Source organism: Salvelinus fontinalis, chromosome 31 (genome assembly GCF_029448725.1).
Source record: "Salvelinus fontinalis isolate EN_2023a chromosome 31, ASM2944872v1, whole genome shotgun sequence".
Lineage (NCBI taxonomy): Eukaryota > Metazoa > Chordata > Actinopteri > Salmoniformes > Salmonidae > Salvelinus > Salvelinus fontinalis.
Window position 1 is genome coordinate 43,854,064 of NC_074695.1, and position 26,296 is coordinate 43,880,359.

The following is a 26,296-nucleotide window of genomic DNA, read 5'->3' on the forward strand; positions in this document are numbered from 1 at the left end:
TACAATAAAATTGAATGTCTTTATTTTCCATACATTTCAGCCCAACTAAAGATAGTTGTTTCGTGAGAGAAAGGGCAATTGGACACAGTACTATATGAAGGTTCAGAAAGCATTACCAGTAGTTCATGAAATACTGAGGGGGTTGCATTTGTTTAACACTAATCTCCCCCAAAATAAGACCAATTTAAAAAAAATATATATAAAAAAAATCCATCAAATTACATGATCGGAGAAAATTGCATACATTCAAGGCATTGTTAGTTCCAAGCGAATAGAATAAATACATGGAGAAATTACAGTTGTTTGGATATCCTGATACATTTTAGTCTTAGAAAATGAGAAAATTATTTATTCACAAAATTAATAAGAATAAAGAATGTAAAAGTGACATTTCCAGACAATCTCAGGGAGGAAAAATACTGCCAATACTATAGGCTTGGGCAAGGAAAACACTTAACTGCTCGACCCAGTTGCATACAGTATAAAGGCATCTTACTCTGTCATTATTCATCATTAGTTAACAAAAACTGCCCCTACAAGCTATCTGTACATTCAAATTCTGTACTGCACATTCAAATGAATTTCTTAAGGAATTGTTTTATTTAAATAAGTACACTTAGAAATGATCACTCATTCCAAGCCGATTCAAATGAACATTTGTGCAGCTTCAAAAGAAAAGCAGTATATCAATCTACTATTCCAACACTACTTGCTATGCGATTAGTCCCCAAACAAGAGTCCACAGTGAAAAGCAACTGAAGCCTCAAAGTTGTAGAGATATGAAGAGGTAGAGAGAAAAGTGCACTTTCTATTGGTGAAATGTCAACAAGATGAAGACCTGTTTACAGTAATTATATGCAAACAATGTCCATTGATTGAAAGTTGTGTATGAGCAAACAAATCAGAAAAAACACTCACCATTCAATGACCTCAATTGTCACTGTATAACACAGGTTCCCTGTATGCTACTTGATCCTTAAAGCAGCAATCGGCAGTAGAAACAATAACAAAGCTTCCTCCCCATCCCTGTTTCAGTAAAAAACTGAGGGATGGGGCTAGAGAAAAGTAACTACTCTCAAATTCATAGACAGAGCCATTGGATGCAAGGACTGACCATCCATGATATCAAAATTATAGTTTTAGAGTAAAACAAACTTATATTTTGGGTTCTGATAGGGTATGGCAGTTGAGTTAAGCTCATGAGGCATTTATAAGTTATATTCTTCATGAATCAATGGGTACATATAAATTAATGATAAGTCCAAAAATGGCTGTAGCAACTGCTGATTGCCCCTTTAAAGAAAAAACTACAGCAGGTAATGAAAAAAAAATGCTTATGTAGAAAATTACATTTCTGATATCTGTTTGCAGATTCAAACTCCAAACACAAAAAGTAAAGAAGTTTCCAGGATACACTCATAGAAGCATGTTCTTTCCAATTTTTTTTTACATGATAACTAAAATGTATTAACTTCATAATTACAAAAATATTATTTAGAGGTATTATTTCTGTTGTGTTACATTTGTTGACATGACATCACTCAGCCCTCAAAGCTCAATCCTTGGTATGCAGGTTTTTGTCCCGGCTCATTGTTCAATCATGTAAACTTGGATGACAATCGAGTAACAGATTAGGGTAAGAGAACCCTGCACACACAGAACTGATAATGAGATATGTAGGGCAGTAGCAGGCACTGTGTTCAGCATGTCTATGACGGTTTAGTGGCGCCATTGGAATTGGCCCTCCCGTCTTTCCCCCTCAGGAACTCCCTGTAGATCAGCAGCCTCTCGGTGGTGTGAGGGGGCAGCCGGCTCCTCTTGGCCCTGACGATGCAAGACGCCATGGGGAAGAGTCGGTCAAACCCGCCTGATGTGGCAGGCACAGCCAGCAGCTTCCTGGCCGCCCTCTGCAGCTGGGGAAACCGTGAGGCGTCTCTCCAGAAAACCTGGGTGGAGCTGTCCCCATCCAGCACAGGCTCTGACAAGTACTGGTCCAGCTCAGACAGCTTCGTGCTCTTGGCCGCAGACTGGAGGAAACTGAAGATGGACTTGCGCTTGAGGTTGCCGCTGCCACTGTTAGAGCTGGAGGCCTCAGAGTTCTCCTGGATCTCTTCACTCTCCTCCTGCTTCACCGGGTTCCAGGAATCCATGTCACTGACCAACGACTTGACCAGCATTTGGACCTGGAACTTGGAGGGGGCGGCCAGGGAGGCGGTGTCCCCCTCCTGCTTCGTGTCATCGAAGGGCTGGAGCTTAATGCGGGGGTCCAGCACCGTGACCAGGATCAGGTCCCTCTGCAGGATGAGGGGCTGGAAGTGTGTGTGCAGGCCGGAGCGGAGCCCCTTCGAGAAGTGGCTGTAATTGGTGGAGCGGGTCTCCAGGGTCTTGTCCAGGCCGATCAGGGAGGGGATGATGAGGGAGAAGGTGACGGCATCGCTCTGAAGCACCTGGATGGCCTCCTCAAACGGCTCCAGCAGGCCGATGATGTCCACCACCTGCTCCCGCTTGGCCCTCACCATGGGCGGGGAGCTGGACGAGTCCTTGGCCTCAATGCGGGCCTGGGCAAGCAGGGTCATGACTGAGCCCCACACCGCCTCCTGTACCATCCGCCGCATCGACACAAAGGTGGAATTCCAGCGGCAGCTGCCGGGTGAGGGGGCCAGTGACAGGCCACACTCCTTCAGGAGCACCTCATTCCAGTAGGCACTGCGGCGGAAGAAGGCCACCACGTTGTGCACCTGGGACAGCAGGTTCTCCACCACGCGAGAGTTCTTCAGAGCCTCTTTGATCACCAGCTGCAGCATGTTGGCGACGCAGCCCAAGCGCGTGCCAAACTGGATCTCTGAGAAGTCCTCCGTGGGCATCTGGTCGCCCAGGAAGGCTAGCATCTCCTCCTCGTCCGGGTCGCCCCTCTGAGACGAGCACATGATCCTATAGTCGCAGAAGAGGTCGTAGGCAGCGATGGTGTGCTTGGCCTCGTTGGTGATGATGTAACCCAGGTTGTTGGGGAACAGGCCGTAGCTCAGCAGCACGGCTTCCAGCTCCCGGGCCATGGCCACGTTCATGTTCTTGTGGCCGATGTGGCGGAAGGCCACGGTGGGCCGGTGGATGTGCCAGTCGTCATCCAGGAAATGCAGTTGCACGGCGACAACAGGGTCGGCGTAGGGGCTGGCCCAGAGGTCCAGGGTGGCGTGGACAACGGCATCGCCCGCGCTGGCAGCCAAGCAGGTCTTTAGGTCGCGGATCAGATGGGGCTTGATTGCCTTCTCCACGTCGTCATACAACCGGAGGCCCACGGCACGCTGGGACAGCCTCTGATATTGGGGGCCGATCACAGACATGAAGCTCCTGAAGCCTGAGCCCTCCACGAAGCTGAGGGGCAGCATGTCCTCCGCTATCATCCGCAACACGGCCTCTGTGATGCTCTTCTGGCGAGACTGGTGGAGAGTGGGGACGCTGCTAGGACCGGAGCTAGAGTAGGGGCTGTTGGAGTCCCTCTTGGCTAAGACAGCCGGGAACATCACCGTCTTTGACCTGACTGGGTGGGAGTCCTTTTTTGGCCTAATTTTTTGCATGGGGGATATAGCCTCTCTATATTGCCTCATCTATAGAGAACAAAGAGAATGGGTGAAAAGGGTTGAACGTTTCAAGATTATACTGTGGGGAGAGAAAAAAACACTCAACAGGCTTCATCTGGTTAGTGACAGTAATACATTATGCCTGATTGGAGGATAACAGAACACATTACACCTCACTGCTGTTTGGTCTCACACAGACATAGGTGAGTATGCGCAAATAGAGAGGTTATGGCATTCTTACCACCTCTGGAGGTTCAGGCTCCGTGTCCAAAACAACGTCACAACGAAAATCTACCTGTAAGCCAAGATAACCTAAGTTAGCAAACAACCGCAATTTACCTTGTTTACACTAACAGCAACTACCTCTTTTGTTGTTGATCAAGTAAATTAAATTAGCTAAAAGTGTTGGAAGTGACAGGGTGACTGTTTGTATTTGAGGAATACAAAGGGCGGACCTCGCCCTGTAACAGATTAGTAGGTGGTGGGTTAGGTGAAACATAGTGCTTGTTAGTATGTGAAGAATACAAAGGGCCGACCTCGCCCTGCTCCAAAGAAGTGGGTGGTGGCGGACTCCCGTCATCATCCATAACATATGCTCCCATCTCGGCTTTACGTTTGATGGTTGAGTTCCAGTGGTTTTTCACAGCATTGTCCGTCCTATGAAGAGGTAGAAAAGCGGTGTGTCATTCCTGGAGAGCAAAAACTACACTATGACTTTCTATTGAAATTGACTAGTAAATTGGAGATGTCACTGTTTGAATAATCAAATCCTGTTAGGATCTGAATGCGACCTGTGTTTCATAGCATTTGGCAGGGTTCCACATAAATTATGATTAACAATGTCACCCAGACGAGTAAAAACACGTCTGGGCCAGTAGATCTCTCACAGTCACTGGCTCAATCAGGCCCAAAACTTTTCAGCGTGTTTCAGTTCGAGATTTTCGTGCGCTGCTGTGGTCTTCCATTGAAAACTAGTATGGCCACATCGCATTCAGCACGGCACGATTGGAGCAATATGATTAGCCGTTCATCCGAGCACCACCAAGAGCCACAACAACTTCTTGAAATTAGAGCACGAATAACTAGTTAAATGTTACTAGACTTAGCTAAAATTATTAACTACATGTTGGTAGATTTGGGTTATAATAATAATAAGAGTGACTTACATTCAGAAACAACTTTCGGGTTATTTTCTAGCGAAGTGAGTTGATGTGTTCAAACGCTAGCTGTGCAGAGCAAAAAACAGTTCTTAAAGGGGCAACGGCTTCTTAAAGCGAGAATCCTTAATTGAAACAATGACAAAGCGGACACCCCGCCTCTAAGTTGGTAAAAAGCAGAGGGATGAGCCTGGAGAAATGTAACCACTCAAGACAGAGGTATGGATGCAAGGACTGACCATCCATGATATCAAAATTATAGTTTTAAACATATTTTGAGGCTATGCAGTGTTTGTTTATACTTATATTGTTTACAAACATAGGAAGACAGTGGCACTTTTACCCTAATGTTTTATTTTTTTTAATTTTTTAATTTCACCTTTATTTAACCAGGTAGGCTAGTTGAGAACAAGTTCTCATTTGCAACTGCGACCTGTCCAAGATAAAGCATAGCAGTGTGAACAGACAACAACACAGAGTTACACATGGAGTAAACAATAAACAAGTCAATAACATGGTAGAAAAAAAAAGAGAATCTATATACAATGTGTGCAAAAGGCATGAGGTAGGCAATAAATCGAGTAATTACAATTTAGCAGATTAACACTGGAGTGATAAATCATCAGATGATCATGTGCAAGAAGAGATACTGGTGTGCAAAAGAGCAGAAAAGTAAATAAATAAAAGCAGTATGGGGGGTGAGGTAGGTAAATTGGGTGGGTAGTTTACAGATGGACTATGTACAGCTGCAGCGATCGGTTAGCTGCTCGGATAGCAGATTTTTAAAGTTGTTGAGGGAGATAAAAGTCTCCAACTTCAGAGATTTTAGCAATTCGTTCCAGTCGCAGGCAGCAGAGAACTGGAAGGAAAGGCGTCCAATGTACAGTGCCTTCGGGAAAGTATTAGGTCTAAAATTGATTCCCCCCCTCAATCTACACACAATATCCCATAATGACAAAGCAAAAAAAAAATGTTTTGCTAATTTATTTAAAAATAATAATAATATCATATTTACATAAGTATTCAGACCATTTACTCAGTACTTTTTTGAAGCACCTTTGGCAGCGATTACAGCATCAAGTCTTCTTGCGTATGATGCTACAAGCCTGGCACATCTGTATTTGGGGGGTTTCTCCCATTCTTCTCTGCAGATCCTCTCAAGCTCTGTCAGGTTGGATGGGGAGCGTTGCTGCACAGCTATTTTCATGTCTCTCCAGAAATGTTTGATCGGGTTCAAGTCCGGACTCTGGCTGGGCCACTCAAAGACATTCAGAGACTTGTCCCAGAAGCCACTCCTGCGTTGTCTTGACTGTGTGCTTAGGGTCGTTGTCCTGTTAGAAGGTGAATCTTCGTCCCAGTCCGAGGTACTGAGCGCTCTGGAACAGGTTTTCATCAAGGATCTCTCTGTACTTTGCTCTGTTCATCTTTGCCTCAATACTGACTAGTCTTCCAGTCCATGCCACTGAAAAACATCCCAAAAGCATTATGCTGCCATCACCATGCTTCACCGTAGAGATGGTGCCAGGTTTCCTCCAGACGTGGGGCTTGGCATTCAGGCCAAAGAGTTCAATCTTGGTTTCATCAGGCCAGAGAATCTTGATTTTCATGGTCAGAGTCCTTTAGGTGCCTTTTGGCAAACTCCAAGCGAGCTGTCATGTGCCTTTTACTGAGGAGTGGCTTCTGCCTGGCCACTCTACTATAAAGGCCTGATTGGTGGAGTGCTGCAGAGACGGTTGTCCTTCTGGAAGGTTCTCTCGTCTCCACAAAGGAACTCTGGAGCTCTGTTAGAGAGACCATCTGGTTCTTGGTCATCTCCCCCGATTGGTCAGTTTGGCCAGGTGGCCAGCTCTAGGATGAGTTGGTGGTTCCAAACTTCTTCCATTTAAGAATGATGGAGGCCACTGCGTTCTTGGGGACCTTCAATGCTGCAGACATTTTTTGGTACCTTTCCCCAGATCTGTGCCTCGACACAATCCTGTCTCGGAGTTCTACGGATAATTCCTTCGACCTCGTGGCTTGGTTTTTGCTCTGACATGCACTGTCAACTGTGGGACCTGATATAGACAGGTATGTGCCTTTCCAAATCATGTCCAATCAATTGAATTTACCACAGGTGGACTCAAAATAAGTTGTAGAAACATCTCAAGGATGATCACCGGAAACAGCATCCACCTGAGCTCAATTTCGAGTCTCATAGCAAAGGGTCTGAATACTTATTTAAACAAGTTCTGTTTTTAAATTTTAATACATTGGCAAAAATGTCCCAAAAAAGTTTGCTTTGTCATTATGGGAAATTCTGTGTAGATTGCTGAGGATTTGTAGTTATTTAATCCATTTTAGAATAAGTCTGTAACGTAACAAAATGTGGAAAAAGTCAAAGGGTCTGAATACTTTCCGATGGCACAGTAGATCTCAGCTTCAAAGAATAAAGCAATGATTTGCATTAACAATTTATATTACGCAGCTTTTAATACATATCATATTAAAATGTTGCCTATTTGTAGTTGAATAACAGAGAGACAGCACGCTAACCTTTGGGCCCTGCATAACTCTAATGTATTTAAACTACCCCAGGTCGAGGCCAGTATACATTTTGTTTGGGACAGGATATTCTGGGTCAACTGGTCAGGCCAGGCCAGTGAGAAAAAAAGTTCATGTGGAACCTTTGCTGTGGTCAGTTACCTTCCAGGTAGAAGCTTGGCAATCTCCGCCCAGCGGTTCCCAAGGACACAGTGGGCTTTGTAGATGATCAGGTCCTCCTCTGGGGTCCACGAGGACTTCTTCACGTCCGGGTTGAGGTGGTTGTGCCATCGCTCCCTGCACTGCTTCCCCTGGCGACCCTTCAGGTGCCTGGCCACCATCGCCCACTGCTTGGTCCCATATTTACTCACCAGCTCAATGACCTACAGAGAGGAACAATGATGAGAGAAGGGGATGAGAGATTATTGTCCTTAGAAAGGGAAGGATAAATAATATATCTATATATGTCTGTATAATGGAATATGTTTTTCATTGCTCACCTTGTCGTCCTCCTCCTTGGTCCAAGTCCCCTTGATTAAATCTGGATCTAGAGCCTTCATATAGCGGTGCATACATTGATACTCTGTGCGTCCCTATAAGAAATCTACTTTTGTAAGGTTTTCACAGATAAGCAGGCTCTTATTAATAGTATCAATCCTAATAGAAAAAAATAGGACTAGAATTCTCTTCTACAATTCTGCCATATAGCCTGTGCTATATCTATCCCCAAATCTGTCCCCAACACTCACTGGTAGGAAGCTGGCGATAGTTGTCCAGTCACTATTTCCAAAGTTGTGCACCAGGATCTTTAGATTCTCATCCTGCAAGTACAAGAGAAACAACTTAGAGAACATACCACTACACTACTTAGAGCAGCAATTGTTCTCTTCTTCCTTCATAGCACTTTTAGGTCAGGGCTGAGAGCTTCTGGTTAGTGTTAAGGTTACAGAGGACAGTATACAAGTAAAAAAGGCCATCTTAGAGTTATGACACAAGGCTCAGAGTTCAGTCCAGATCAATCACTCACCTCCTCATGCGTCCATTTCACTTTAACTTTATAACTCTCTCGCTGTTCCGCCACATCAGAGTCTGTGTCAACACACAGCATTTCATCTCCATCTTCACTCTGCATGCTGCAAATAAACAGGTAGAAAACTATGAGAAGGGGCGCGTTCCTCTGCCCAGGCGTTGCTGACGCATGCCAGATCTTACAACACCTGGATAGGTAGGTTTTTTACTTATCTATGTTATAGCAATCTGGTGCCTGACAGCAGTCGATAACGTGGCAAGCAACCATTAGTTGATGCTTTAGAACGGCTGAGCAGGGGAACGCGGCCAAGAAGAGAACAGAGGCAGACATAAAATCCTGGAACACCTGGATTTTATGGAATTTGATGTCTGTGTGAGGCATAGATGTGCCCCCTCAATTACAAAGTTCCTACACAGCTGCCATCACTTAGTCTACTCATACCAGCTGCTTTATTGACCTGAACCTATTACATGTGAGCACTGTTCACTTGAGTTGTTAGAGAAGTCTTGACTTATTATGACAGTATCCTCTCTACCACAAGGTTGATAAGCCAGTTTGGCCATTTAGAACGCTAATATTACCTGTCTCTTACACGTGGTGATGTCCCATACGGTGCTGTACCCAATGACGGTTGGTACAGCGCCGAAATTCAGCCTGAGCCTGTCAACGAAACGAGCCTTCCACTTGTGGTCTCTCTCAGTCGGTCGGGACAAAATTATCACCACACATGGTTGTAACGCCTGGTTTTCCGCCAACAAATGCAGGCCAGCTGATTATGACATAAATTGTCCTACTTATTACAATGCTCCAAGTCCTTCGGCAAAAAGTGAAAAGTAAGCCGGGCCCTATCGTTAAAAGTGCACCCTTTAACAAAGCTATTTCGACAAACAAAAAAAGTCGAACAAACTACAGTACTGCAGCCCTAGTACATCATGCGGGTCTGTGGATTGCAACAAAAAGTGGCAGCGTGAAATATACAATTCCAATACATGTGCTTCAAACTGCGCAACATTGTAACAAGTTGGTTTTCACATACAATGAATGTAACAAATTCATGAGGCCCACTCCACCAGTCTTGGAAACAATGTAACGTTAGTTAGCTAGCGAATCAATAAACTACATGTTACTGCTGCGAGCGATACAACCTTTAATTTAGACAAATACATTTAGTAATATATTAACCAATCAATGCCACAATATGCACCGTGCTACCTAAAAGTGGATAACTAAAACTGTGATTAGCAAATTGTTGCATTCTTACATGACAGAAAAAAACGTATTCTTGACTGAAACTGGTGGTGAAGATGCCGGTAACGTTAGCTACCGTGTCCAGTCTGCTAGCAAACAACTACTAGCCGACTGCTGGCCACGATAACAACAACGGCTTCTAAACGGGCAATGAACTGTTACTGAACAGTTAGCTAGCGAGCTAGCTTCCGGATCACAACCAAAATGAACACGAAGACCACTTGAAGTATAACGTCACAATTTAACACGGCATTTTCGCTCTCTGTGCTACAGTCACAGTTCCAGGTTCTCGTGGAATAAGTTGATGCACGTGGCTCCTTTTCACTACTGAATAAGATAAACCGTATAACCCATTGCATTGGCTTACCCGCGCGACCAACCGGACATTTCCCCCAGCTTCTAGGAGGGTCCAGCAAACCTCCCAAAACCCAACTGTCGCGGCCTTGCCTCACAGTACCGTCTGTTCAACCGACACGGAACTCTAACCGTAACAAACAACTTTAAGTTACAATACTTTTGCAAGTAAAGTAGCTAAACTGTAGAAAACGAATCAACCAGACTCATGCGTTTCAATTTCTATCTCGCGCCTAGGGTTTTTTAGTAGCAGATTTTTTTTCCCGGGAACAGGGGTAAGGAGGAAGGGTATGTTCAAGACCATCAACGCTCTCCGGAAACAACGCATTTGTTGGACTCGTAACGTTATATAATACCGAAAAGCAGAGGCGCACATTTTTTCCCACACCTACAGCTAATTTCCTGAATTTCTACGCAGTTTTAACATGACACAGGCCCTTTTAACTAGCTCTTTTTAGAACAGCAAAAAGGTCACCAGACACTCATCAAGCTAGGTAAGAGATCATTATTAAACATGCTTAAAGGGGTAGTTCACCCAAATTACAAAATGGTATATTGGTTTCCTTACCCTGTAAGCAGTCTATGGACAAGGTATGACACCAATCCATGCTTTAGTTTAGTTTCCCTGGCACCGTTTCCAAATGCTAACATTTTAGAATTTGTGGCACAAATTCCATTCAAGTCGTGGGAACAATATTAGCATTTTTCGCGCATCATGTCCAAATCACCCGAAGTATCTCAAATTGATTGTGAAGCTGGCCAAAGTCACTTATAACAAATGTAACATGATGTGCAAAAAAACGCTAATATTGTTGTGTGACTTGAATGGGATTTGTGCCACAAATGCTAAAACATTTTGATTTGGAAACAGTGTCAGCCACTGCCAAGGCAACTAAACCAAAGCGTGGATTACTGTCATGTCTTGTACATAGACTGCTTGCAGGTAAGGAAACCAATGTGTCATTTTGTAATTTGAATAAACTATCTCTTTCAGTTTTGAACATGGTGAGCTTGCCCCTATCCATAAAAAAATTAAATAAATACAAAACAATGGTTCTCATCAGACATTCTTGTATAATGAGGAGAAACAACCAGAGGTGGTGATGGCTTCTGAGTGGCGCAGCGGTCTAAGGCACTGCATCTCTGTGCACGAGGCATCACTGCAGTACCTGGTTCAAATCCAGACTGAATCACATCTGGCTGTGATTGGGCAGTGCACAATTGGCCTAGCATTGGCTGGGGTATCATTGTAAATAAGAATGTGTTCTCAACTGACTTGCCTAGTTAAATAAATAACCACTGTGACACTTGTACGTGGGGTGAAACATTTAGCAACTTATACCACTCTTGCAGTGGCTCTCTCTTGAGAATGTTTCTGCCTCATTTGATTATTTCTAATGACAGGAAGTGGATCCTCATTACCAGGACATTCTTTGAGGAATCAACCATTGCACTACGAAGGGGCTGATGTGAGTTTTACTAGATGAAGCACAGCTATGACCGGAAGTGACTTTTCGTAGCAGCATATTAGCCAACCCTTTCCTAACCTTAACCTAATTCTCCTACCCTGCCACGTTAATTATCTTAACCTGCTGCATAAGTTCTCCTAACCTGCTGATAAAAAGTCACATAATATATACCACCTAGACAAAACCGATGTTGTGAGTACACAGATTTACATAAAGTATGCAGAATTCCCCTCAACCCAAAATCTGTAATTCATCTCTATAATTTGTTCAAGTCAGGATTATACAGCAAGATTCCACTCCCACTTTCCAATAGCATCTTTAGCTACCTCCAACAAATGAAATGTAGGCTAGCACATCCTTTGAAGAATAATGACAAGTGGGATTGATATGAAATATATAACTTGTATTTGACTGTACTCCAGATGCCTATTAATGACATTGTCATGCCGTATTAATGTGTATTGAAATTCATAACCAATTCTCATGTTTGTAGGAACTTCAGTAAGTTCTGCAGCTTTTGTTGGACAACTTTGCAATTGTGATTGACCGGAAGTTGTACTTACACTCTCTAAGTGTCACTGTAAATAAGAATTTGTTCTTAACTGATTTGCCTAGTGTCACGGCTCCTCCTCTGCAGTGCAGGGGGCGGTTCCTCCTGCAGGCAGAGGAGGGTCGTTAAGTGATTGGAGCCACCTGGGCTCAGGGTATAAAACTGCTTACTAATCACCTTGCTCTCTCTCTCTCTCTGCTCATGATTTGTTTGTTCCTTTTTAGTTTTGCATAGTTTTCACTCAGTCATGTTCACACACACATATTCATGCACCCATGCACTTTACATACACCTTACATTATGATACATCCACACCTCATTCCTGTTTCTTAGTTTAAGTTAATAGTTTGTTTAATAATAAATAACACTTTTAAATTGGCCTATACCTGTTGTTCGTGTCCCCTCATTTTTGTCACAGGCTATGAGCCGGCTTGTGACAAGTGCGGGCTCGTCCGGGATAGTAGTTAATTTGGGTTAGTTTAGTTTAGTTTGCCAAATGTTTTTTTGTTTGAGTGGATGTTTTGGTTGGGCCAATTTTTGTTTAAGAGAGAGTTGAGAGCCATGTGTTCTTTTGGTTCAGTTAGCTTGGTAGCTAAGCAATTCACTCTGTGTTTTTCTGGGTTTTGTTCAGGTGGGAGTCCTCTCCTGTTCAGGCATATCAGCAAGTGTCCATAGGAGGCTTGTGGTGTTTTTGTTTTAGGTGGCAGTGAACGTGGGTAGAGCATCCCTTTCCCTTTTCCCCTACATCGGCTCGGGAGCACCTCCGTGGTTATGGGAGGGCCGCCAGTTTCTGGTTGTCTTTTCCACTCCACTGGTTTTGTGTGCATAAAACCCCACCACATGTGACTGCACGAAGACCAGGGCCAGTTAGTTAGTAGTTTTTGGAGGATAGTGGGGTGTGGCTCCTGTCCTTGAACCCAGATTGACAGCAGGTGAGTTGTGTTTTTTTGAGCATTTGTAATAGTTGTATTGGTTGAGGAAAATGTCTTCCATTTTGTGTAGTTTTGTTCAAGCTCCTTCAGAGGTAGCCTTAGAGTTGTGTACTAAGGAGCAGTTAATTGAAATTGCTGAACATTATCAGATTGAGATTGTTGATAAAAAAATTAAAGAGACTGTTAAAACTAGCTTAAAGCAGGGTCTTAGGGAAATGGGTGTTTTTGGCGGTCAGTCTGCTAGTAGTGAGGGTGCAAGTTTTCAGTCTAGCCCTTCATTAACTTTTGAGCAGCAGAGGGAACTGTTGCAAATGCAATTAGAGATAGAGCGATTGAGAAATGCTAATAGACCGGAAAGACTACCACAGTTTGATGTTTCACAGAATCTTCGTTTGTTGCCTAAATTTGATGAGTCAGATCCAGACACATACTTTACTTTATTTGAGCGTATTGCGGAAGCTAGAGCTTGGTCAGATTTGGACATGACTATGTTGTTGCAATGTGTACTTACAGGTAAAGCACGTGAGGCTTTTGCAGCACTGAGTGTAGCTGACAGTAAAGTTTATGCTAAAGTTAAATCAGCAGTTCTGAAGGTCTACGAGCTTGTGCCAGAGGCATATCGTCAACGTTTTCGTTACAGGAAAAAGTTAGATTCACAAACCTATTCTGAGTTTGTTTGTGATTTGACTTCTGCATTTAATCGTTGGTGTACAGCTTCTGAAGTTAGTACTTTTGAGGGTCTGTCTAATTTGATTGTGTTAGAACAGTTCAAAAATTCTGTTTCTGACCAGGTTGCTACATACATGAATGAACGTAAAGTTAAGTCTCCAAGTGATGCAGCCATCCTTGCAGATGAGTACAGGCTAACACATAAAAGCCATTTTGAGTCAAACAGTGACATGTACCATAAAAATAACTTTACTCCTAGGAATAGGAGGTCACCTTTTTTTGGAGATTTTTTCAAAAGGCCTCGGCAGAAGTTTGGGTCTGGAGGACTTAAAGCACCGGTTAATGCTAATACCTGTCGCTACTGCTTAGTTGAAGGACATTGGAAGAAAAATTGTCCTCTGCTTAAATCAAAACAGTCAGTTCAAGTTAAACTTGCTGTGATGGCAAGTCCTGTTACAGCCTCTGACCACCAGGGTGAGCTGTTTCAGCCACTAGTTGAGTTTGATTCTCCGTTTTCCCGCTGTGATTTTTCAGCCTTTATTTCAGATGGTGTAGTGTCCCTGGTAGATGGCAACCAGAATGTTAAAATCAAGATCCTAAGAGACACTGGAGCTTTAGATTCTTTTATTCTGGAATCTGTTTTGCCGTTCTCTAAAGAGTCTGATACTGGCCGTTGTGTAATGGTATGTGGTATGGGTTTAGTTCCATTCTCTTGTCCTTTACATGAAGTTACCCTAAAATGTGGTCTGGTAGAGGGTGATGTAGATGTTGGGGTTAGACCTCAGTTGCCAGTAGAGGGAGTGCACATGATTTTGGGGAATGACTTGGCAGGTAGTAAGGTGTGGGCAGATGGCAAATTAAACATCTGTAAGAAGCAACCATCAGTGTCCCCTGCAAGGGAATCTCCGGATCAGAACTGTGTGTCTCCTGAGGTATTTCCAGTTTGTGCGGTTACCCGCGCAGCCTCTCGTAAGGAGATTGAGAGTAAGCCAGAAAGTCTTGAGTTGCTAGTCAAACTCCAGACAGAACAGTTGACTAGTTCTAGAGATTCATTGATGGCTGAGCAAAAAGCCGATACTAATTTGGCTGATCTGTTTGATAAAGTGGTTCCTGATTCAGTGGTGAGGAATAGTGCTCAGTGTTATTTTCTTCTTGATGGGCTGTTGGTCAGGAAATGGGTTCCACACTATGATCAGGGTCTAGGAGAACCAGTCTTTCAAATAGTTGTACCTACTACTTTGCGAAATAAAGTGTTGCAAACTTCACATGGTGATGTGGCAGGTCATATGGGTGTTCGTAAAACGTATGATCGTATACTTCGTTATTTTTTCTGGCCACGTTTAAAGCGGGTTGTATCTCAGTTTATTAAAACTTGTCATACGTGTCAGTGTACAAGTAAGCCAAACCAGGTCTTGCAAGGTCGGTTGAAAAACTCCCAGACTTTGCAAAACCTTGGGGTTTTGGTAGATCATTTAGACTCTGAGAAACGTGATGAATTGGTAGCTCTTATTAGAAACTACCCTGTTTTGATTTCTGACACTCCATCGCAAACCCACTTAATTGAGCATGATATAGACATCGGAGATGCTAAGCCTATCAAACAGAGATTTTATTGTGTATCTGAGGAGAAGAGACTGAAACTGGAAACAGAGATGCAGTCTATGTTGGACAATGGTATTGATTTGGCAAAATGTGAGTTTGCCAAAGCTACAGTCACATACCTAGGCAAGGTTGTTGGTCAGGGATTTGTCTGTCCCGTAGAAGCCAAGGTTCAGGCTGTGAAGCAGTTCCCACAGCCCTCTACAAAGAAAGAACTGATGCGCTTCCTGGGAATGGCGGGGTACTACCGTGCTTTTTGTAAAAACTTTTCGGTAGTAGTGTCCCCACTGACCAATCTGTTGAAGGCCAAGGCTGAATTTATCTGGTCCACCCAGTGTCAAGAGGCATTTGATGCAGTTAAGACTCTTTTGTGTTTGGCACCTGTGTTGGCAGCACCAAATTTTGGGAAACCTTTCAAATTGCAGGTAGACTCCAGTCAAATCGGTGCTGGGGCTGTGCTTCTCCAGGAGAATGACGACAAGGTTGAGTGTCCAGTCAGTTTCTTCTCCCGAAAATTTAATAAGTATCAGAAAAACTATTCTGTAATTGAAAAGGAGGCTTTAGGTCTCATTTGGGCTTTACAGCACTTCGAGGTCTATGTTGGTTCTGGTTTGACCCCTTTAACTGTGTTCACTGACCACAACCCACTTGTTTTTCTGAGGTCCCTGCAAAACCCCAACCAGCGCCTAATGCGTTGGGCTTTGTACTTGCAACCATTCAACCTTGATATTAGGCACATTAGTGGTAAGGATAATATCATTGCTGATGCTCTGTCCCGTGCTCCTTTAACCTAGCTTGTATCTTTTCTCTGCTGACCCCTACGGGCTGTCTGCGCCTCTTTTCTCTTAAATTGCTCCCCAGGTACCAGGGCTGCTGAGTTTGAGGGGCGGACAGTCAGCTGGGGGACACGGGGCTACTGCTAGGAGCCGGGATTGGTATTTTTGTTGTTTATTTGTTTTTTGGGAAATTTGAATTATTTTGAATATGTTGGAGGAAGTTGGGTTGAGGGTGGGACCCTCATTTTAAGGAGGGGGGTGTCACGGCTCCTCCTCTGCAGTGCAGGGGGCGGTTCCTCCTGCAGGCAGAGGAGGGTTGTTAAGTGATTGGAGCCACCTGGGCTCAGGGTATAAAACTGCTTACTAATCACCTCTGTCTCTCTTGCTCTTGCTCTCTCTCTCTGCTCATGATTTGTTTGTTCCTTTTTAGTTTTGCATAGTTTTCACTCAGTCATGTTCACACACACATATTCATGCACCCATGTACTTTACATACACCTTACATTATGATACATCCACACCTCATTCCTTTTTCTTGGTTTAAGTTAATAGTTTGTTTAATAATAAAGAACACTTTTAAATTGGCCTATACCTGTTGTTCGTGTCCCCTCATTTTTGTCACAGGCTATGAGCCGGCTTGTGACAAGTAGTTAATAGCCTGTGACACTAGTTAAATAAAGGTTAAATAAAATAAAAATAAAAAGTGAAGGGACATGGACTCCTGCTCAAGATTTGGAGCATATAACCATGTTCATGCAACTCAAAAACCAAGTTGTCGTTTTTTTAATGAAGCAAATAAATTGCTATGTTTTCCTAATGCCTTCCTATCATTTACTTTCTGCTCACCAAAGCCATTGTCCAGCAGTGATCATCACATATCTCTTGTTTCAGGAGTAAAATCCACTGTGTCTACTATATCCACAGTGCTGCTTTAGCAAAGACAGACATGTTAAACTACACAGCTAAATCTTTGCTCTCATCAAACACATACACTAGATGACCAAATGCTCGTTGAACATATCATTCCAAAATCATGGGCATTAATATGAAGTTGGTCCACCCTTTGCTGCTATAACAGCCTCCACTCTTCTGGGAAGGCTTTCCAATAGACGTTGGAACATTGCTTCGGGGACTTGCTTCCCTTCTGCCACAAGAGCATTAGTGAGGTCGGGCACTGATGTTGGGTGATTAGGCCTGGCTCGCAGTCAGCGTTCCAATTCATCCCAAAGGTGTTTGATGGGGTTGAGGTCAGGGCTCTGTGCAGGCTAGTCAAGTTCTTCCACACTGATCTTGACAAACAATTTCTGTATGGACCTGGCTTTGTGCATGGGGGCAAGAATGGGCCTTCCCCAAACTGTTGCCACAAAGTTGGAAGCACAGAAACGTCTAGAATTTCATTGTATGCTGTAGTGTTAAGATTTCCCTTCACTGGAACTAAGGGGCCTAGCCTGAAACCTGAAAAATAGCCCCAGACCATTATTCCTCCTCCACCAAATATTACAGCTGGCACTATGCATTCGGACAGGTAGTGTTCTCCTGGCATCCGCCAAACCCAGATTAGTCCGTCAGACTGCCAGATGGTGAAGCTTGATTCATCACTCCAGAGAACGCATTTCCACTGCTCCAGTGTCCAATGGCGGCGAGCTTTACACCACTCCAGCCGGCGCTTGGATTTGCGCATGGTAATCTTAGGCTTCTGTGCGGCTGCCCGGCCATGGAAACCCATTTCATGACGCTCCTGACGAACAGTTATTGTGCTGACGTTGCTTCCAGAGGCAGTTTGGAACTCGGTAGTGAGTGTTGCAACCGAGGACAGGCGATTTTTACGCTCTTCAGAACTCTGTGGTCCCGTTCTGTGAGCTTGTGTGGCCTACCACTTCGCAGCTGAGCCGTTGCTGTTCCTAGATGTTTCCAGACTGCTGGAAATGGCTATGTGATGTGATGTGATGTGATGTGATGTGTTGTGCATAGTTTTTTTTTGTCAACAGGAAGTGAGCTCTTGTGTTCTGCTGTACAATCTGGGGAGTCCTCTTGAGCAGGGTTTTCCAAACTCGGTCCTGCATAAACCAAAACGTGCACCCAGGGCGGACCCCAGGACCGAGTTTGGGAACCATGCTCTTGAGGACCAGCAGTTCCACATGGCCCCCAAGGCAACGATGAGCTTTGATATTCTGTCAGTCAATGTCACCTCAAAGTTCTTCTTTGAAGTTAACAGTAGCAATCAAACTTTTGCAAAAGCATTCAAGGTCATTGTACATAGGTCCTCAGGTCTAAGCTTTAAAAAGCTAATCAGCACCCTATAGCCAACTCTCACTCTCATTTCACAGGAATTTATCAGAGGGTTATTCAACCTGCCCACTGTGTCAAGCATTGTGGCTATCATAATGAACAGCCGAAGGTGAGAGATTGACCATGGTCCTGCCTGAAGTCACCAAACAGTCACAGGCATGCAGTTTTGTTCCTGGAACATTTCCGCAAGTCACTCGCTGCGGAAAGATGAGCAACCCACGCGAGACCCTGCGTCCAGCATCCATGTGATCTAGCTAGCAGGCACGAGAGGCCACCTAATCTGTCCTCCACACATGCTGCTCTACTCACCCAACCATGGTACTACACAATCAGCAACTAAAGGGTCCCCATGCATGAGGCGGCTCAACCGGATGCTGGATTCTCTTCGTGATATTAGTCTATTTAAAGAGTAACAGCGGGTGACCAAAGAATATCCTTTCGTCTCACAGTTCTGACATAACTTAATGCCGATTTTGGTTTTCAGGTGTTGTGATTGTCCCAGTGTACGTGATGGAAGAAGAGAATGCCACCCTCCCACCTAATGTCACAATTGTGCAGGTGGCAAGCAACAGGTCATCTCTACTTGACAACTATGCGTGTGTCTGTGAGTGTTCATGTGTCATAAATTAGACTCAAACAATGTCCCCACTGTGTGAATCACATGTGTGTGTTTGTGTGTTGTAAATTATGCTAAACTAATATCTTGTGTATGGTTAGACGACAATGGTGTGATAGCTGTTCTCGCCAGCGATGGGGTGCTGTATTATGGCAGGGCTGGCCTGGAGGCAAATACAGTAAGGGGAAGCATTCAGGATGTATATGCATATATAAACTCAGTAAAAAAAGAAACAGCCCTTTTTCAGGACCCTGTCATTCAAAGATAATTCGTAAAAATCCAAATAACTTCACATATCTTCATTGTAAAGGGTTTAAAAACTGTTTCCCATGCTTGTTCAATGAACCATAAACAATTAATGAACATGCACCTGTGAAACGGTAGTGGAACGGAAGACACTAACAGCTTACAGACGGTAGGCAATTAAGGCCACAGTTATGAAAACTTAGGACACTAAAGAGGCCTTTTTACTGACTCGGAAAAACACCAAAAGAAAGATGCCCAGGGCCCCTGCTCATCTGCGTGAACGTGCCTTAGGCATGCTGCAAGGAAGTGTGAGGACTGCAGATGTGGCCAGTGCAATAAATTGCAATGTGAGAGGCCTAAGACAGCGCTACAGGGAGATAGGACGGACAGCTGATCGTCCTCGCAGTGGCAGACCACGTGTAACAACACCTGCACAGGATCGGTAAATCCGAACATCACACCTGCGGGACAGGTACAGGATGGCAACAACAACTGCCCGAGTTACACCAGGAACACACAATCCCTCCATCAGTGCTCTGAGGCTGAGAGAGGCTGGACTGACGTCTTATTGGCCTGTTGTAAGGCAGGTCCTCACCAGACAAGTTATGTTAGTCACATGTCTGTGGAACTTGTTCAGTTTATGTCTCAGTTGTTGAATCTTGTTATGTTCATACAAATATGTACACATGTTAAGGTTGCAGAAAATAAACGCAGTTGACAGTGAGAGGACGTTTCTTTTTTTGATGAGTTTACATACTAAACATACAGTATGTCATTAACATGTCATTTTCATATTATAATAAGATTAACTTTTTTTTTTACTTGCAGAGTATGTAAAAAGCAGAATCTACTGCACCCCCAAAGCTGATTTGTGAAGGTGCCTGAGGCAAAAGGCAAAACTGGAGAAACAGGAAAAGACTCAGAAAGCTCGGCTATAATTCAAATACATTTGCATCTGACTGGAAGTGTGAGAAGACTTTTTCCTGTTTCTCCAAGCTTGCAGAGTATGGAAATGTGTATTTCTGCTCTCAACCCAACCCCCCCAAGACACACACACACACACACACACCAAGGGGCTGGAAGCAATGGGTCAGCCACAGTGCAGGTGGAGCAATTGAAGGGGATTCAGTGCCTTGCTCAAGGGCACAATGGCAAGTAATGTTATCTAGGAGGATTTACCCATCTGAGATTTGAACTTGTAACCCTCTGGTTGCTGGCCTGCTTTTCTAACCGTTAGGCAAGCTGCCGCCCCCAGAAATATTGTGCAACTGTTTTCATATTGTGCAGCTCAATTGCAACTGCTTCAACTGCCAGTCCTGAAATCCCTTAAGTGATAATGAGATGTCCTCAGCCCTGGCCAGTGTTGTCATAAATATACACTGTAGACCTGTATGTTACACATTTATTATTATACAGAATGATGTCTAGGGACCTGACTGGGTAAATAAATGTACTGTCAGTAACAGAGCTGTCCTGTATTATAATGTTTTGTACTGTCTTGTGTCTGCCTGCCTGTTTCAGTTTGCGTCTGTCATTGACACGTCCAAGGAGAAACTGATGCTGATCCAAGCCCGGGAGGACCTGCTGCTCAGAGGGGTGGACTTTGACCATAAGGCTAACACGTACCACACCACCTGTCCAGTCCTGTCCAGTAAGTGAAGGTGACGCATCACATTCTCTAAGTCTAAAATCTTATAATGACATCCCATTCCCCAACAGTAAACAGAGAATAAGGTGTCATTTGAGATATAGCCATGCTTCTCTTCCCGCACCAGGTGGAGCAGTTCCACAGCATGTTTGCAGGGGAGTTTTCCTACATCGGCATGGCCAGCAACGTCCACCTCTCTGCACATTCTTCCCCCTGTGAAGATTCATAACGTGCAGCATTATCGAACTGGTAATATCTAACAAATTCCACAACAAAACCTAATACACACCATCTAGTAAAGGAATGGGATAAGAATATATAAATATAAGATATATGGATGATGTAACGATCGTCGTATCGAGGAGAAGGAGAAGACCAAGGTGCAGCGTGATAAGTACTCATAATTACTTTTAATGAGTAATAACAAAACAACAAAAACGATAAACGAACAGTTCTGCCAGGTGAACATACACTAAACAGAAAACAAGCACCCACAACACACAATGGAAAATAGGCTACCTAAGTATAGCTCACAATCAGAGACAACCATAGACAGCTGCCTCTGATTGGGAACCACACCAGGCCAAACACAGAAATAGACAACCTAGACATACAACATAGAATGCCCACCCATATCACACCCTGACCAAACAAAACATAGAAACATACAAAGCAATCTATGGTCAGGGCGTGACAGATGAGCAGTGACAGAGCGGCTGAGATGCAATAGATAGTATAGAAAAGATAGTGTAGGATACAGTATACAGTATATACATATGAGATAAGTAATGCGAGATATGTAAACATTCTTGAAGTGGCATTATTAAAGTGACTAGTGTTCCATTTATTAAAGTGGTCAGTGATAGCAAGTCTGAAGGTAGACAGCTGCCTCTCTGAGATGGCTGTTTAACAATCTGATGGCTTTGAGATAGAAGTTGTTTTTCAATCTCTCTGTCCCAGCTTTGATGCACCTGTACTGACCTCGCCTTCTGGATGGAAGCGGGGTGAACAGGCAGTGGCTCGGGAGGTTATTGTCCTTGATGATCTTTTTTGCCTACCTGTGACATCGGGTGTTGTAGGCATCCTGGAGGGCAGGTAGTTTTCCCCCGGTGATGCGTTGTGCAGACCGCACCACCCTCTGGAGAGCCCTGTGGTTGTGGGCGGTGCGGTTGCCGTACCAGGCAGTGATACAGCCCGACAGGATGCTCTCAATTGTGCACCTGTAAAAATTAGTGAGCCACATTTTTTCAGCCTCCTGAGGTTGAAGAGGCGCCTTCTTCACCACACTGTCTGTGTGCGTGGACCATTTCAGTTTGTTGGTGATATGTACACAGAGGAACTTAAAATGTTCCACCTTCTCCACTGCTGTCCCATCGATATGGATAGGGGGGGTTGTTTTCTGCTGTTTCCTGAAGTCCACTATCATCTCTTTTGTTTTGCTGACATTGAGTGAGAGGTTATTTTCCTGACACCACACTCCGAGGGCCCTCACCTCCTCCCTGTAGGCTGTCTCGTCGTTGTTGGTAATCAGGCCTACCACTGTTGTGTCGTCTGCAAACTTGATGATTGAGTTGGAGGCGTGCATGGCCACGCAGTCGTGGGTAAACAGGGAGCACAGGAGGGGGCTGAGAACGCACCCTTGTGGGGCCCCAGTGTTGATGATCAGCGGAGTGGAGATGTTGTTTCCTACCTTCCCCACCTGGGGGCGGCCCGTCAGGAAGTCCAGGACCCAGTTGCACAGGGCGGGGTCAAGACCTAGGAACTCAAGCTTAATGATGAGTTTGGAGGGTACTATGGTGTTGAATGCTGAGCTGTAGTCAATGAACAGCATTCACTTCCCACCAACCGGGTTGAGACAAAAACTCACACTCATTCTTATGTTTAATAAATGTATCGTCTAGTGTGTGTGTGGCAGGCTTACAATGATGGCAAAAAACAACATTTGAGAGTGCGCTGACCCTGGTGCTAGAGGGGGTATGCAGCTGGAGGTTGAATGTTTGAAGGGGTACGGGACTATAAAAAGTTAGGGTGACGACATGGTCCTTGACTAGTTTCTCAAAGCACTTCATGATGACAGAAGTGAGTTCTATGGGACGATAGTCATTTAGATAGTCATTCAGTTACCTTGGCTTTCTTGGGAACAGGAACAATAGTGGCCATCTTGAAGCATGTGGGGACAGCAGACTGGGATAGGGATTGATTGAATATGTCCGTAAACACACCAGCCAGCTGGTCTGCGCATGCTCTGAGGACGCGGCTAGGTATGCCGTCTGGGCCGGCAGCCTTGCGAGGGTTAACACGTTTAAATGTTTTACTCACATCGGCCATGGAGAAGGAGAGCCCACAGTCTTTGGTAGCGAGCTGCTTTGGTGGCACTGTATTGTCCTCAAAGCACGCAAAGAAGTTGTTTAATTTATCTGGAAGCAAGACGTCGAAGTCCGCGACGGGACTGGTTTTCTTTTTGTAATCCGTGATTGTCTGTAGATCCTGCCACATACATCTCGTGTTTGAGCAGTTGAATTGCGACTCCGCTTTGTCTCTGTACTGACACTTGCTTGTTTGATTGCCTTACAGAGGGAATAACTACACTGTTTGTATTCGGCCATATTCCCAGTTTTCTTGCCATGATTAAATGCAGTGGTACGTGCTTTCAGTTTTGCGCGAATGCTGCCATCAATCTACGGTTTCTGGTTAGGGAAGGTTTTAATAGTCACAGTGGGTACAACATCTCCTATACACTTGCTTATAAACTCGCTCACCGAGTCAGTGTATGCGTCAATGTTGTTCTCTGAGGCTACCCGGAACATATCCCAGTCCACGTGATCGAAGCAATCTTGAAGCGTGGGATCCGATTGGTCAGACCAGCGTTGGATAGACCTAAGCACGGGCGCCTCCTGTTTTAGTTTCTGCCTATAGGAAGGGAGCAACAAGATGGAGTCATGGTCAGATTTGCCAAAAGGAGGGCAGGGGCATCGTGGAAGTTAGAGTAGCAATGTTCGAGCTTGTTACTCAAATTAGCTTTGTTAAAATCCCCAACTACAATAAATGCAGCCTCAGGATATATGGTTTCCAGTTTGCATAAAGTCGTTTGCATAAAGAAGTTCCTTGATGGCCGTCTTGGTATCCGCTTGCGGGGGGGGGGGGGGGGGGGGGGGGATATACACAGCTGTGACAATAACCGAGGAGAGTTCTCTTGGGAGATAATACGGTCTGCATTTAATTGTGATTAATTTTAGGTCAGATGAACAAAAGGACTTGAGTTCCTGTATTTTGTTACAATTACACGTGGGGACGTGTTAGCTTGTCCCCACGGTTAACTCATACACATTATCGTGACTGTTAGAGGGCTGGGTTTCTGACAGGGGGGTTGAGGTCTTTGGAGGACACGTCTCTTCCCATCAGGTCTACTATGATGGTGGAGAAGCTTGTCCCCACGGTGTATACAGAAAAGGCTATCGCCCTCCAGTGTGGAGTTACATACTATTGTATTCACTTTTTCCCGTTTTAGAAAGCTCACATTCTCACTGGATGCCCTCCTGGAAAGCATACCGGAATTTTGAGGTGAGGGATAAATCCTCATTCTGTATTTCTTATTTTCAAAACATTCAAAACGTTTCTGAACAATACTACTGTAAGAGCTAAGCGTTCAAACTTATTGGTTCTTTCTGTCGTTTTAGTTTTTTTTTGCCACAGGAACATAACCACTTGCACGAACGGCACGTTCACTCAAGAGCAGCTTTAGCACAACTTTTCTTATGTCTTCCTCAAGTAGCTTGTGCAGTGAGGTTGTTACAGAGCACTGATGGAACTAGATTCTAGACTGTCACGCTTGATAGAAATGCAATATACAAAAAAAAAATGCTTGGGGTTTTTAACTTTTTCATTCGCGGAACATAAGGCTTCCACAAAGAAAGGTATTACAGAGTTATAAGAAGGTTATTGCCGTAAATATATATTTTTGTCATGTCATGTGCAGTTATAACCACTAGTATTTCATCCATTATCCTCCTCTTCCACCACCTTCCCCTCCTCCACTAAGAAGTATGTATGACCCTCTGCACCTGATCCGGCCTTGCTCTGCCTCCAGTGACCTGCATATCTACTACTACAGCATCACAGACTACTTCTGCCCCCTGCTGGTCTACCACGATACCCCCTGGATACCCTCCATGGAGCTGTGAGTAACCCTGGCAACCCTTTTCTCTGACCTCAAAATACACTCACTGTACATCGTTCAGTGTAAGAAAACCTGTCATCTCTGTGTGAAGTGGATTTCAGACAGACCCTTGATAAAACTACTTGGCACACACACAAAGACCATTAGAACAAGCATGGCACTCCGTTTTGATCCTGAGCCAACATCAAACCCGCCCTGTTCCATTGCAGCTGGAACGGGAATGAGCTTGTGGAGCAGGCGAACGGCATGCATAACAACCAGTACCATCAGTCGGGCCAGGAGGCCAAGTGTGTCTCCCAGCCCAGAACTGGACCTCTCTGCTGAGCCAGCAGCAAAATAAACCAAACCCCAACACAGCCCGGACCAGGAATATATGTACACATTCTATAGCAACTCAATTGAATTCATACTTTATCACCAATCAATAATGGTCGATAGGAATTTGTTGACACAGCACTGTAGACTAGAGGCCCCCATGCACTGTGAGTCATATAGCCTGCATCCTGAGGGAGGATCTTTCCTAATTTCCCACATTTGAATTGGATATTCATCCAACGTATTCAACTTATAAAATGCAGATACATCGTCCTTGTCCTCATTAATATCTCATACATTCATCCCTCTGCTTGCTTTGTACCTGTCCTTTATTTTATTTTACGAGCGCACTTAGTTACCAGGCTGTACTCTGTAATACATCAACTGAAGGTCGAATACGCTAGTGGAATATTTTCATATCAAGTGGAGTAAGACGTAAGAAATGTTCATAGTTAGTATACTATTTATATGCCATATTCTATAGTAAACATTAAAACGGGATTGTCATTGATATTGTAATATTTATGATGATATTTGCTGTCTCTGTGTTTCTGCAGCTACTATATGCTGACCACTACATTCAGTGTGCACAGGGCATTCCTTCCTCGCCCTCTGCCATCTGGTGTGGCACTGGGCATCTTCCCGGCCATCTTTGTGGTCCCGCTGCTCATCGGCTTTCTCCTCAGCCAGCGCGCTCACCAAAAAAAATGGGATGGACACCCACTTTACACACAAACAGCAACACATTCAGATGTTTTTTGTCAAACACACGCACAATACATCCCAAAACAGGAAAGAAAACACGCATGTCCTCTGAGCAGCGTGAAATAAATGTGATGAGCTGTTCAGCATGTACTGTCAGTAACCGATCCCCGTCTTGCCTTTTTGTCTTGTTTTTAATTGATTTAGAAACTGTTTTCAGTTTCAGGAACACATTTAGTTGATCTGAAATCTGTTGATATTGGAAATAACACATTTGCATAAAGCCCTTTTTAGTGCTACCTTTGTATGTTTTGCTTGAAGAAAATAAAATGCTTCGAGAAATAAAGAGTATATAGTAATTATTTCTTCATAACGGTGGTATTCGTTTCACACTTCAGTCAGATGGAAGCTCTGTCAACGC

The 26,296-nt window shown here is 44.2% G+C and overlaps 1 protein-coding gene and 1 pseudogene across 2 annotated transcripts; one reads left to right on the forward strand and one right to left on the reverse strand.

Annotated features, from left to right (window-relative positions):
• mybl2a (v-myb avian myeloblastosis viral oncogene homolog-like 2a) lies at positions 1 to 10,379 on the reverse strand. Of its 2 annotated transcripts, none has more exons than XM_055892826.1 (8): positions 9,901 to 10,379; positions 8,283 to 8,388; positions 8,005 to 8,076; positions 7,756 to 7,848; positions 7,418 to 7,638; positions 4,115 to 4,235; positions 3,820 to 3,873; positions 1 to 3,605 (listed from the first exon to the last, which is right to left on the reverse strand). In XM_055892826.1, exons 1-8 carry the CDS (start codon positions 9,918 to 9,920, stop codon positions 1,710 to 1,712), a joined length of 2,583 nt encoding a protein of 860 aa, XP_055748801.1. In that variant the 5' UTR covers positions 9,921 to 10,379; the 3' UTR covers positions 1 to 1,709. The 2 variants fall into 2 exon arrangements, with proteins under 2 accessions (XP_055748801.1, XP_055748803.1); XM_055892828.1 differs by having other exon boundaries at positions 8,867 to 10,379.
• Positions 10,178 to 26,221, forward strand: LOC129829324 (uncharacterized; annotated as a pseudogene).
• The last annotated feature ends 75 nt before the right edge of the window (positions 26,222 to 26,296 follow it).

Bases quoted from the DNA above. Each gene is read 5' to 3' on its own strand.
- mybl2a (XM_055892826.1), bottom strand. From the start codon at position 9,920: ATGTCCGGTTGGTCGCGCGG. The intron at 8,389-9,900 runs GTAAGCCAATGC...GTTTATTTGCAG, and splicing joins ATGTCCGGTTGGTCGCGCGG to CATGCAGAGTGAAGATGGAG. The intron at 7,849-8,004 runs GTGAGTGTTGGG...GATTTCTTATAG, and splicing joins CTATCGCCAGCTTCCTACCA to GGACGCACAGAGTATCAATG.